Here is a 12,506-nt window from a genome sequence, read left to right as displayed (position 1 = left end):
AACGCTGCCCAGGAGAGGCCTGGCCACCGGCCAGACCCAAGCCCCTCCCCGGGCAGTACCTACATGGGGCAGCCTCCCACATCCAGCGCCTACATGGGCTTTCTTGGGAGGAAGCAGTTGAGTTTCAAGCCGGTTTGGAACTGTCAAGTGTCCCTCCATAGACAGGTTCCTGGGTTAGACCAGGGTTTGGATTTGAAATGCTTTGCATTTCTGGCCTAGGACTAGATAGAGGCCATGGAGCAGCAGTCAGCGGCCCCCGCCATCCACCCTGAGGGGCCCCATCACCCAAAACAAATGAGCACCGCGTACCCACCACGGAGGCTTGCAAAGAGCCTTTATTTATCTAGCGCAAAGTATACACTATCACAATCTTCTCTGTTACTCCTTTTACTAAAATAGTTCAAATCAATGTTTTTACCACACTATCAAAAAGTTCTAATTTTTTTTCTCTCCCCAAATCAAAGTGGTTCAATAGAAGGTAGAAACGGGTACAGGAGTCCAGGGCTCCCAGCTCTGCCCAGAGCCGGGGCGGGGGCGGCCCCAGTACTCGGGCGGTCACATCCGACAGAAGGTAGATAGAGCGCGGCTGCCGGCCTGGGGACAGGGGCCAGGCGGACCGCCCATTCCCAGAGAGCAGCACAAGTACTTCCCCCACGTTAGGAAAAATATACACCTCTACCGCTCTGCAGTCATGCATTTCCTTTGTTTCTAAAAAAAAAAAAAAAAAAAAAAAAGTCAGTAGTATGTATTGTTTCCTCTCAAGTTTTCAAGAAAAAAAGAAAGGTCACTTTTTTCTCTTTAAACAACACTGATGTGTGGCTAATAACTTTTGGATAAAAATGTGCTCAGTGGATTCCGACTCCAGGATGGGCTTGGCCACCTGGGATGAGGCTGGAAGGGTGGCATCCATCACAGTGGGAAAGGAAGCCACAGCACAGGTGTCACACGGGGCTTCAGGCGCTAGAATCAGTGTTTATGAAAGGACACCAGGTCCAGCAACACCCCACCACGAGCTCTCAGAGCTGAGGCGCCAGGGGGGAGGGTCGCCGGTGTCACCCTCTGCACGCTCCCTGCTCGTGGCAGAGCGGGGACTCACCCCGAGCTGGCCCCCGGGACCCTCCTCCCAGCCGTGGGCTCCCGCTGCAGCTGGGCCCCAGGCCGGCGTGGGGCGCGCAGAGGCACTGCAGGCTTTTCGACAGCGTATGTTAAATGAGACGCCGTCACAGGTATGGTTCTGTCCTCAGAAGCCACCCCCGTGCGGTGCAGGCTCGGGGACACAGGCAGGGGCAGGAAGGGGACGTCGGCACCGGCTGCTGCTGCCTCCACGGCGGGCGGGAGGCTGCTTCTGGAGGGAACGCCTGACCCACTGCCCGGACGCCACCGCAGCACTAGGGGACAGGGTCACCTCCCTCTGGCAGGGGAAGGTCCCTTGGAGGCTGTTCTTCCCTGGGTCAGTTTGCAGGAGACCTGCAGTCACCAGGACACCTGACTTATTGCTTATTTTCCGTGGTGGCCAAGCCAGCCTGACCCAGACGTGACACACGGGTTCTCAGATGTGGCTCCCACCCAAGAGACCCAGACCCCCTCGAGCAGCTCCGTGGTTCTTCGGACTCCAAGACCCGGGAGGGGGCCTCTGCCCTCCAGCTGACTGCCCACCCGGGCAGGAGTCACCCAGAACATGACCAAGGATGTTCACCCAGCTCCAAGTGCACACCCCTGGTGACAGGGAACTCACCACGTGACCTAGGGACCAGCTCCTTCCAGAGAGCCCACAGCTTTCCTGTAACACCCAGGGCAAGAGGACCGTGCCCGACGCCGCCACCGGCACCCGTTCAGCACTCCTCGGGCACAGTGAGGGCCGCGGGCCTTTCCCCTGAGTGTCGACCCAAGGGTGCCGATGGCAGACAGGCGGTGGGGACGGCTCAGAGTCCCCGCTGGGGAGAGGGACGGGGCAGCCTCGTCCGTCCCCTCACCTGGTCCCCATCCCTCGCGTGAGCCTCGGACGAGGCCTGTCCGATGCCAAGCCAGCCTCTCGGGCTCTTTGCTCGCCCACACACAGAGCTCTAATGACCGCTGGAGTCCAGCGATGGGGGAGGAACTGCAGACGGTGGGTGGACGGGGGCTGGTTACAACAGCAGCCCGTCCCCGCCCTCCAGGCTCTGGGATCTCGTTTGTGATACGCCACTGATCACTTACCCCCTCGGGGCCTCACTGCCCTCGCACACAAACTTTAAAATTTACATGTCTCGCTTTACAGTTTATACACGATCCTTTTACACTGAAGGTCTTATTTGATCCCCAGAGCCCTGCAAGGAGGGCCTCAGGCTGCCCACTCTGCAGGGGAGGACGCTGAGGCTCAGGAAGGGAAGTGAGCGTCCACCGAGAGGAGGCAGCAAGGCAGCGGAACTCAGCTGGGGCCTCCGCCCCTCCCAGCCCACCCACCAGCCGCCTCTCCAGCAGGACCCTTTGGCTGGCGTGCTGCGAGTGAGGACACAGGCTGACTAGAGCCGATGGCCTCGAACCTCTGAGCCCTCCTTTCCCGACCAGGGGCCCAGAGAGGCTGAGTGACTTGCTGAGGGTCACACAGGAAAATGAAAACCAGAGCCAAGCAGGGCTCCTCCCAAGGAGGGCAGAACTCCTTCACCTATGGCCACGCGACTCTGTCCACAGTGATCCAAGAGGGGGCCAAGCTCTGGGGGCAACCGTTCCTGAGCAGAGGCCCGGCCACAGCCCAGTGCCACCCATGCGGAGAGACTCCACACAGCCCATGATGCGAAGCACAGACATGTAGGCGCCTCGGGCCCAGGGCAGGAGGGACCCAAAAGGATAGGGCACAGCCTAGGACAGGGTGAGGGGACACTGCAGAGTGTGTGGCAAGGGGTAGGGGCGTGAACTCTAAAAACAAGCAGAGCCAGCAGCGGGGAGGCTGGGCCCTGGGGCCAGAGGAAGGGCCGCGGGTGAGTTTCCTCCTCCACGACTCTGGGGACCCAGTACTTATGGAGCCAGTTTTCAGGCCACAGCAGGCAGGTCAGAAGTGGTGCCCCGTGCATCAGTCCAGCTGCCAGCGGCCTCTGTCCAGCACAGGTGGTAGCCGGGGATGGAGGTCTTGATGAGGTGCCCCTCCACCAAGGCTGGGCACAGCCTGGCACGGTTCCTGGGCCAGACATCTCTGAGCAGCCTCAGCCTCTCGCCAATGGAGCCCAGAGCCCAGGCCCCAGAGCAGGAACGAGGCTGTCCAGGCCGCTCTGCTGCGGGGAATAGTCTTCCCGGTTTGCTGGTGTGTGAGAGGTGGGAAATGGAGTCGCACCCCCGGCAGCCAGGCCACAGCAGGCAGCGTCCTATGTACAATTCACCACGGAAAAAGAAGACGGTGGCTCGGCGCGAGGGCCTGCCCACGTCTGGGGACCCCAGGCAGGGCCAGTCCACGTCCACGGAGGAACGGCCCTACAAAGGCCCTTTGAACTGGTTTCCAGACAGGTGCTGCCGGATGGAGGGCTTGGAGCTGGCGGCATCTCCCAGTTTTCTCCAGACCACCTGTGCGGAGGGGCGAGCTGTGAGTGGAGGGCCCGTCCCACGCCTGCCCAGGGGCCTGTGCGCACAGACTGCCCCATTGCTCTTCAGGATCACCTGCGTCCCGAGAGCCATGGGGCCTGGAGGGGACACGGAGGCCACGTGAGGCCCAGAGACCCTCAGAGTACGTCTTTGCACGTCCACCCTTCACAACCACACCTCCCACCCCGAGCAGGTCACATCTCAGGGCAGACCTGGCCTCGCAGCTGTCCAGTGGGGCCTACAGACCCAGGAGGCGGCAGAGGACGGGGATTCGGGACACCCCACCCCAAGCGAGGCCCAGGTGCAGCCCCGTGATCCACCTTCCCTGCTGGCTCCCTCACGAGTCCAAGGAGACCATGCGTATTGGCCAGGCGGGTCGGGGGATGTCGTCTGCCTCCCCAAAGACCCAGAGAAGCCCAGCTTCCACAAGCCAAGGCAGCTAGCTCCAGGGTGGAGGGTCCTGCAGAATGGAGCGTTCCACCTGCAGCCCCGTGAGCAGCACCTGTGCGCTGGCAGCCAGCAGGGGCACCAGCATGCTGGGAGGCGGGGAGCCAGACAGACATCAGGGGACAGGGGCCAAGGGTCAGGATAAATGGGGTGAGCAAGACCAGAGGTCAGGGACCCTGTTCTTGGGGAGGGAAGGGGGGAAGGAAAGAAGGAGGGGAAAGGAGAGAGAGGGAGGGGAGGAAAAGGAAAGGGGGAGGGGAGGGGAGGGGAGGGGAAGAGGGAAGGGAGGCGGGAGGGGGGAGGAAGTCAAGCGGACAAAGAGAGGCCAGGGCTCCCGAAGCCCCAGCACCTGCTCCCAACCCCCCAGGTCACCGGCCCCTCCTGGGGGAGTATTGGCCGCACAGGGCCCGCCCCCCCAGGTCACCCCCGGCTCGGGCCCCAGGAGGCTCACGTTGCACATCTCTCGGACGATGGCCTTCTCCTTCTCACTCAGGTCCTCCTCGCAGCTGTCCTGGAGCTGCCGGTCCAGGTTCTCATGGACCTCTAGGACCTGCAGGGGACAGGGCCCAGGGTCAGGGGCGGAAGCCACCAGGCAGGCCTCAGGCAGGTCGCCCTGAGCCCCAGCTGCCAACGGGAGCCGTGGGGTCCCGGGCCGGAGGGGTGGTGTGCGGGGAACAGGGACACGGAGAGGCCTTAGGGCCAGGTCGTCCTTGCCCGCTTCGCGACCTCTCCCCGCAGGACAGCGACAACGAGGACGCCGCACGAGGGAGGCAGCCACCCCGTGTCAGCACCGGGGGCAGAGCTGAAGACAGGTCACGCGGGAACAGGGAGGACAGGTGGGGTCACATGGGGGGACTCTCTCCGACCCCGGGCCCCCACTTGGGCCTCAGGGCGGCCCGGCTCACGCACGTCAGGGGTGTGTCCCGGCCACCGCCCGCACAGGCGCGAGTGTGCCGTGTCTGTGCAGCCGTGCCGGGCCTTACACCCGGGGGACCGTGCGCTGCGTCCACGGCGCGCATACACGTGAAGGGACGGGGATGCCGTGGTGGGAGATGCACCGCAGGGCACACCCTGAGGCCCTGAGCACGGCGCAGGAGGAGAGTGGGCCTGGGAGCCCTGAGCCTCGCCCCCCAACCCCCATCCCCGACCCTGGAGAGTGCCAGCCCTCCCCCCACCTCCCCCAGGCCTCAGCTTCCCTGGCCACTACCCAGCACCGCGGAATCCCCCCACCACGGTGCTCCAGGCAGCCACGGCCACCCAGAGACCAAAGTCCCTGCCCTGCCGCTCAGCTGCCCCCAGGCTCAGAGAGGGCAAACGTGGGGCCCGAGGTCACAGGCTCCTGAAGTGCAGCAGGGGTCTGGGGGCCCCCAAGGGAGCGGCAGGGCCTGGGTCCTCACCTTCATGGCGTGTACGACAGCCTCGGGCTTCTGTCCAGCAGAGCTGTAGCCACCCGAGGTGGGCAGGCACAGCTCGGGCACCGTGCAGGCCGGGCCCTGTGGGAAGGAAGTGCGTCTCAGCGCGCCCTGGCTGGCTCCCAGGTGGCAGCCACAGGTGTGCCAGCAGCTGGGAGAGGGCACTGCGTCTGCGGGGCCAGGGCCCAGGCGGGAGGAAACGGGGGTGGAGGTGACGGGGGAGAGGAGGCTGGACGTGAGGCGGGGGGGCAGCATCGGGACTCCGCACACACACCCCGCAAGCTCCTCTAAACAGCCCGCAGGGAAGGTCTGCTGTCTGTTGTGCCGGTCACCTGGGACGATGCAAAGGACCTGGGCTCCAGCCCCAGGCGGCCTGCCTCCTAAGGCCCCCCTCCCTCCCCGGCCTCCACCCCCCAGGGCATTCCTGGGGCTTCCAGCCCTGACCCTCCCAGCTCTGTCGGGCCACCCAGGAACAGTGCCACCTCATCCTGCCAGCACCCTAATTGGCAACCATGTGCCCACCACCCACATCAGCCTGGGGGGCCGGGAGACAGGCCGGGAGAGGAAGGGATCCACTCCCTGGCCCTCTGCCCGCCCGTGTCTGTCTGCCCGGCTTCTCGCCAGCTGGCCAGCTCCTTCTGGCCAGGTGTCCATGGGGCAGAAGGCAGGGCTTTGGGCTGGGGCTGCAGTGGGGACCCCGGCCCCAGAGCAAGGTCAAGAAGGGATCAGGGCCGCACAGAAGGAGCCCACACACAAGGAGACCGATGGAACCGCGGGGCGGCAGGAGCCGGGAGGTCAGAAGACGCTGGGAGGGGACCTGAGGGGAACCAGCAGATGCTGGAAGGCAGAGCTTAAACCCCAAGAACACCCCAGGGAGTGCGTGAGGGGGAGGAGACCCTGGCGTCCTTGGGCATCCTTCCTGTCTCTGAGTCTTGGTTTCCTTCTCCGTCGCTGGCCCCCGATGACCCCTCCAGGGACCAGGCCAACTCAGTAAGCTCGGCTGATGAGGCCATCGCCCTGGGACCCCGCCCAGCCAGGCCACGCTGTGCGGGGACCCTCGGGGCCTGGAATCTTCCACCACCAGCAGCCACCCTCTGCCTTCTCCCCACCTGCCCGTGTGGCCCGGACCTGCTCCCAGGGCCTCGCAGGCTCACCCTGCTCTTGGCTCCAGGCAGAGGCCAGACCCCACAGCCTTAATGCCGGCAGAGCTGGGCTTGGGCAGGGTTCTCCAGGCAGGCCCGACCCACTCTGCACCTCGGTTTCCTTGTCTGCACGACAGCTAGGGTCCCTGTGTCCCAGGATGTAAGGAGAGCCTGGGATGCTGTTTCCCTAACTCTGGCCCAGGCTGCCCGGTCTCCGGTTCCCGGCCGGGTGTGTCATGCGGGGGAACCAAAGCGGCTTCTGGGAGACAGGTGGGGGGCGGGTCACACACACATAGGTGTGCACCCTGAGGCAGAAGGCTGCCCTCCCCACTAAAGGCCAGCAGGGGGCGACCGCGCACAAGTACAGCCCAGGAAGGCGCCCGGCCCTGGGCTCCTCTGGCTTCAGGTCCTGTCTGCGCCTGGGGCTCCCCGACCGCCCGCACTGTTAAGAGGGCCGATTCTGAAGCAAAGGCCAGGAGTGGCCGGGATAGGCTGTGCAATCCAACCCTTTCCTGGGCCACCCCACCGAGCGGACGGCAGGCGCTAATGAGAGCATAGCCGCGGCATAGCCCCGGCATCCTGCGACTGAAGCCACCACCGGACAGCGGTCAGGACTGCGACCTTTAGAGCATTTCCCAAACCCAGCTCACCCCTGCAGGCCTGCCATGGCGGGAGGACCACAGCCTGGAAAGCCCAGTGATGCCTCCCCCCGACTTCCTAAGAGCCCACTCAGAGCAGAGCAGCCCACGGAGTGCTGATGGCAACCGTCTGCACAGACGCTGTCTTTCTATGCTCCCACTTTACAGATGAGGAAGGGGAGGCTGGGCCACAGAGCTAGTAAACCAGGGGGCCGAGCCTCCAACCCCAGTCTGTGGGACTCCAGCGCTGGAGCCAAAAGCGGGGAAATGCCCCCAAGAGCACTGAACACAGGCGTCCACCCACGTGCCTGTGCAGGGGTGTTCAGAGAAGCACGAGTCACAACAGGCAGAAAATGGAAACAAACCAATGCACAGCAACTGATGAACGCTACACAAAATGTGGGCTACCCACACAACTGTTGGACATAAAATTCTGTCCAAATTTATGTGGACAATAAAATTTGACAATAAAAAGCAATGAAGGTCTGACACATGCTACAATGTGCATGAATCTCAGAAACGTGGTGCTACGTGAAAGAAGCCAGTCACAAAGAATGGCATATTTTATGATTCCGGTTTATATGAAATATCCAGAAAAGGCAAACGTGGAGAGGCAGAAAGTAGATTCGTGGTTGCCAAGGGGCTGGGGGCGGGGCGCTGCGGGGAGGGATTGCTAAGGAGCACGGGGTTTCTTTCCAGGGTGATGGAAATGTCCTGCTGTGATGACTGCACAAATCTGTGAAGGTTCTAAAATCCACTGCAATGGACACTTAAAAATAGTCAACTGACCAAAAAAGAGTAGGGAAACCAGTTTCCCGAGGGAGCTGTCAAAAGCCTCCTCCTCTGAGACCCTGATGGGTACAAACTCCGTTGCTCGCTCCACTGACAGGCAGTGGGTGGGAGAAGTGGGTAGGGATGGGGTCGGGGAGGGTGGGGACATCCAGCTGGGCAGGGAGGAGGTGTCCCCACCCCACAGGGTCACCTGCTTCACCCCGGGATTCTCTGACATGTGGACATGCAGGTAGCCTTCCAGAAGATGTGCCCACACCTAGCTATGGAAGAGACGAGGCCCGCGGCAGCATCAGAGCACAGGGGGTCCCCCCGACACACACACCTCCTCTCCCTGTGGACCCACGGGCCCAGCAAGGGCTCAGCGCCCTATAAACACCCCAAGAGGCCTGGCCTCTGAGCTTCCACCTCAGCTCCGGCCCCTCTACTGACTCCTCAGCAGCCTTTGTGGCTGCCCCTCCCACAAGACACCATCACCCTCTCCGTCTGCCCCGGGAACCTGCCCGCAGCCTCGTGCTGCACGCTGGCCCCTGGCCTCCAAGCCCAGCTTGGCCTGGTGCTGGCACGCACTAGCCGTGTGACCCTGGCAAACCGTCCCGTCCCACCCCACCCCACCCCGGTGGGCTTCAGCTTCCTTCCCTCCAAAGAGGGTGACAACCCATGGCATGCAGGCAGCCTAAAGAAGGCGCAGGGAGCCCCTCCTAAGGCCTCCTCCAGGAAGCCTTCCGGAAGACTCATGCCCTCCCCTAGCATTAAGCAGCACTGTCGAGGCCTCAGGGGCTCAGCCTAGGGGAGTGAGCTCTGCTCCCCTCTGCTCCCATCTGCACGTCCTAGGAGCCAGCCAGGCTTGCACAGCACTTTACAGTTTGCAGCTCACCAAGAAGCCTTCAGTGAGTGCCCAGTACCGTTAGCTGTTAGGATTCCCACAGTCAATCAGAATGAACAGAGGGCAGAGGGTATGAAGGGCTGGGGGAGCCACTCCTGTGGCGGCAACGCTGGGCTTTTCAGAGCCCTTCCTCGTGGAGCCTCATTCAGCCACGGGGCTCCTGGATAAATATTTGGATTATCTGTCATCAGCAGGCTTTGCTGCCTGCACAGCGTCAGCAGCTACATTCCTGCAGAAGGTGCGAGGGCCTCAGAAGAGAAACAGCAGAGCTCTCGGCCAGCAGCCAGTGGCGGCATCAGCCTGCTCCTGCCAGCGCAGAGGCCCAGGGAGGAACCCTGGGGCTGCCCTTGCTGGCCGGCATGGAAGGGAGACAGCCGGGCTGGGACCCTGGGGGAGAGTCCAGGCCCACCTTGCAAGTGACCTCAGGCCAGCTCGGTTTCTCATCTGTTCTGTGGGGACTTCTCATCAAGTCCCTGCCTTGCTGCAGGGCTTCTGTGTGTGGAGAGCGCCCAGCACGGCCCTGCATGTAGCAGATGCTCAATAAACGTCTACAGAGCTCACGCGAACGCGTGCTTCTTGGGAGGTGGTTTTTGCACATTCACAGATTTGTGCAGTCATCCAACAACATTTTCATCACCTCCTCCCGCCTCCTGCCAGCCCCTGGCAACCACTAATGTACTTTCTGCTTCTGTAGAGCTGTGTATTCTGAATACAAGAATACATCCCTCAGTCACAGAGGGATGACGGCACATTCACCCACAGGGAGCGGTCCAGAGCCGGGATGCACATCCAGGGGGCGGGCCGCACGCTGCCCTCCCTGTCCCACCCAGGGCAGGTCAGAGCCCAGGCGAGAAGCCAGGATCACCTTGGAGGCGCCCTGGTGATAACGGAAGCCCACGGTCATAAACTTGAGCTCCTCCTCCACCTCCGTTACAAAGTCTGGGGTAGTCGCCCTCACGTACACACAGGGCAGCCACTCCCTGCTGTGTCCGAGGAGTGACACAGGCGGACGAGTTGCACAGAGAGACGGCGGCTGGGCCTCGTGGCCTCTGCCCCAGCCTGCACTGCCGGCAACGGTATCCCAAGTTGGGCCTCCACCTCTCACCACCACGCTGGGCCCTTACAAGGTTCTAAGGGTCGAGGGTGGAGGGTCAAGGGTCAGGAGCCCAGGCGCCGTCCTGGGAGGGCGGAGGCATGAGGAAGGCCACTCCGGACCTGAGCCCAAGCCTTGCCCTGGAAGCAGCTCGGGCAGAAGCTGAGGATCCCAATCCCAGCTCAGCCGTGGACCATCCTCGTGCCCTGGGCAGGTCACCAGCCGGTCTGAGCCTCACCCCTCCACTTCCGGAGGTGGGCGGTCCACATGGGAACAGTGGGGCTCTTGGGGGAGGGACACTTACATTCTGCAGGGCATCCTGGTAGGAGGGCGGCAGGCTGGAGAGCTGGGACTCCGAGTGGTACGGGGAGAAGCCCTTCCGCAGCGTCCGGAACTCTCCGGATCCTGCCTGCTGCGTGAGAGAGAAGGGGAGAGGGGTTAGACGTGAGGGGCGAGGGGCTGGGCTGAGGGGGCCGAGGATGCTCCCGTCAGGTCTTCGGGCCGCTGGACGAGACACGCCCGCCCGGTCCAGGCGGGGCTCCCTCCGCTCTGCTCCTCCCACCTGCCTGGAGGCCCGGCCCGTGCGTCCTCCCTCCGCCCCCGCCCCCCCAGTTTATCTGTCCTCACTGCCACTGTCATCAGTAGCCGTCGACATCAAGCGTCATCAAGCGACATCAAGAGTCAGAGCCACGAGGCCAGGGGCTTTGTTTCGCTCCCTGCTGTGTATTTTACAAACGTTTGTTGAATGGCTGAATAAACAGGCGAGTGAATGGGGGCGTGGCTCGCCCCGCCCCGCCCACCTCGTTCCTCCGCTCCAGCATCCTGCACTCGGTCCCCGAATGGCCTGGGGAACGGCCTCTGCAGCCCCTGGGGCCCAGGTCCTCCGGGAAATCCTCCCGCCTCCACCGGGCTGGGGCTGCCCAAGGGATGAGCCTGCACAGCGCTCTGACACGCTGCCCGTGAGCCTCCGCCGTCAGAAAGAAGCTCGTGAGTGCGAGCCCCGGGCCTCACCCTCTGTATCCACAGGTACCAGCGCAGCCGGGCTCACGGCTAATGGATGCTCAGGGCACGCTCGGAAGGAGAGGGGAAGCAGGAGTGAATGAATGAATCAGTGAATGAATGAATGAATGAACAAGCACGTATTTGGCCTCAGGTGGTTCCCCTTGGGGCAAAGCAGAGGCCCCCAGAAGCTGGGGCTGGACCCAGAGAGGGGGAGGACCCAGCGGTCACGCTCAATCCTGCGGAGGTCCCCTGGTCCCGCTGAGCAGAAACCCTGGCCTCTGGACCCTCTGCATCACTACAACCCTGGGTGGCGCTTCTGACCCCAACACCCTCTTCTACTTCAAAGGAACTGCGGAAACACTTCTGGGCAGATAAAATGCAGCGGAACGTCCCATAAATCAGCAGCAGGCCGTTGAGTTGCCCAAACAAACCCTTGGAGGGGAAGAGGCCAGGGCTGGGGGAGCAAGACGGGGCGGGCGGCAGCCACTCCTGGGCCCCCCCCTCCTCCTCTTCAGCACTCCCCTGCTCTGCCCGGGGGCCCCCCCGCACACACCCAGCTTCCCCCACCCCCGCCGGCCGCTGGACCCAGGCCCCCATTTCTCACAGGACCTCCAGCCTCATCAACTCCCTGGGTTCTGCCTTCCCGCCCCCATCAGACCCAGGTCAGACGCCCCAGGTCTCAAGGGCTTGGGCACACACAGAGCAGGCAGGAGTGGAGGCGGCCCGGGGGAACAGGAGAAAGGTAGTCACTCCCCCTCATTACCCCACTCCCATCCCATCCCCACCGCAGGCTCCCGCCCACCCCAGGAGAGCAGAGATCAGCCGCCTAGCTAAGAACTGTTCCCGTGGCCTAGGGAGGACCGGAGTGTGGCCAAGGTCACCAAGGGACACAGAGGGGAGAGAAGTGGGGTCCCCTGAGTTGCAGCAGGGTCTTACCAGGGGACCTCGGTCACAGTCCTCTATCTTAAAATGGGACTGTCACACACCGACCAAGTCCTGTTTGGGTTAACCTGAGGCGTTAGAGCCCGAGGCATACTGACCCTCCCTGGCCCAGCCAGGGGTCTATCTGAGCCGAGCACCAACAAGAAAGAGACGCCGCCCCTCACCCAGCACTCATTCACCCTCCCCTGGGGATCCCCCCTTCAGGGCACCCCTGCCTCCCTGGGGGTCTCACCCCCAGCTCCATTTATAGGCAAAAATCCCAAAACCAATTATTTTCCTGGCCAGGTCTCTGTGACAGTTACAAAATCTTCTCCAGGGGAAAAGCGCATTCTCAACTCAACACGCTGAATGTCCACCCCTGGGGCCGCAGGCCTCTCACTGGGGCCCCGACACAATTCTGCAGGCACATCCCCACCTGCCTGGCGAGAGAAAGTCAAGGGACCAGGTGTAAGGCCCGGCTGGACGGACACACACACACACACACACACACACACACACACACACACACACACACGGATTTGACCACAGGGCCAGGCATTGGAGCCACTGCTCTCTCCCGTCGGCCCCTGGGACCAGGACGGCGGGTGCTGCCCTGTCCTTACC

At 62.8% G+C, this 12,506-nt stretch overlaps 1 protein-coding gene across 1 annotated transcript in view; it reads right to left on the bottom strand.

The window, feature by feature from the left end:
* Positions 1–342: 342 nt before the first annotated feature.
* CCDC85C (coiled-coil domain containing 85C) overlaps positions 343–12,506 on the bottom strand; it is an 81,602-nt gene continuing 69,438 nt past the window's right edge. The window contains exons 3-6 of the mRNA XM_060097889.1: positions 10,264–10,371; positions 5,397–5,492; positions 4,451–4,549; positions 343–3,534 (exon numbers count right to left, since the gene is read on the bottom strand). Coding sequence (XP_059953872.1) covers positions 3,445–3,534; positions 4,451–4,549; positions 5,397–5,492; positions 10,264–10,371 — 393 coding nt within the window. The 3' untranslated portion in view covers positions 343–3,444. The remainder of the gene's footprint in view (positions 3,535–4,450; positions 4,550–5,396; positions 5,493–10,263; positions 10,372–12,506) is intronic.

Source organism: Mesoplodon densirostris, chromosome 4, assembly GCF_025265405.1.
Source record: "Mesoplodon densirostris isolate mMesDen1 chromosome 4, mMesDen1 primary haplotype, whole genome shotgun sequence".
In the NCBI taxonomy this organism is placed as follows: Eukaryota; Metazoa; Chordata; class Mammalia; order Artiodactyla; family Ziphiidae; genus Mesoplodon; species Mesoplodon densirostris.
The sequence above is the reverse complement of the archived record's forward strand: the minus strand, read 5'-3'. Positions and strand labels throughout refer to the sequence as shown.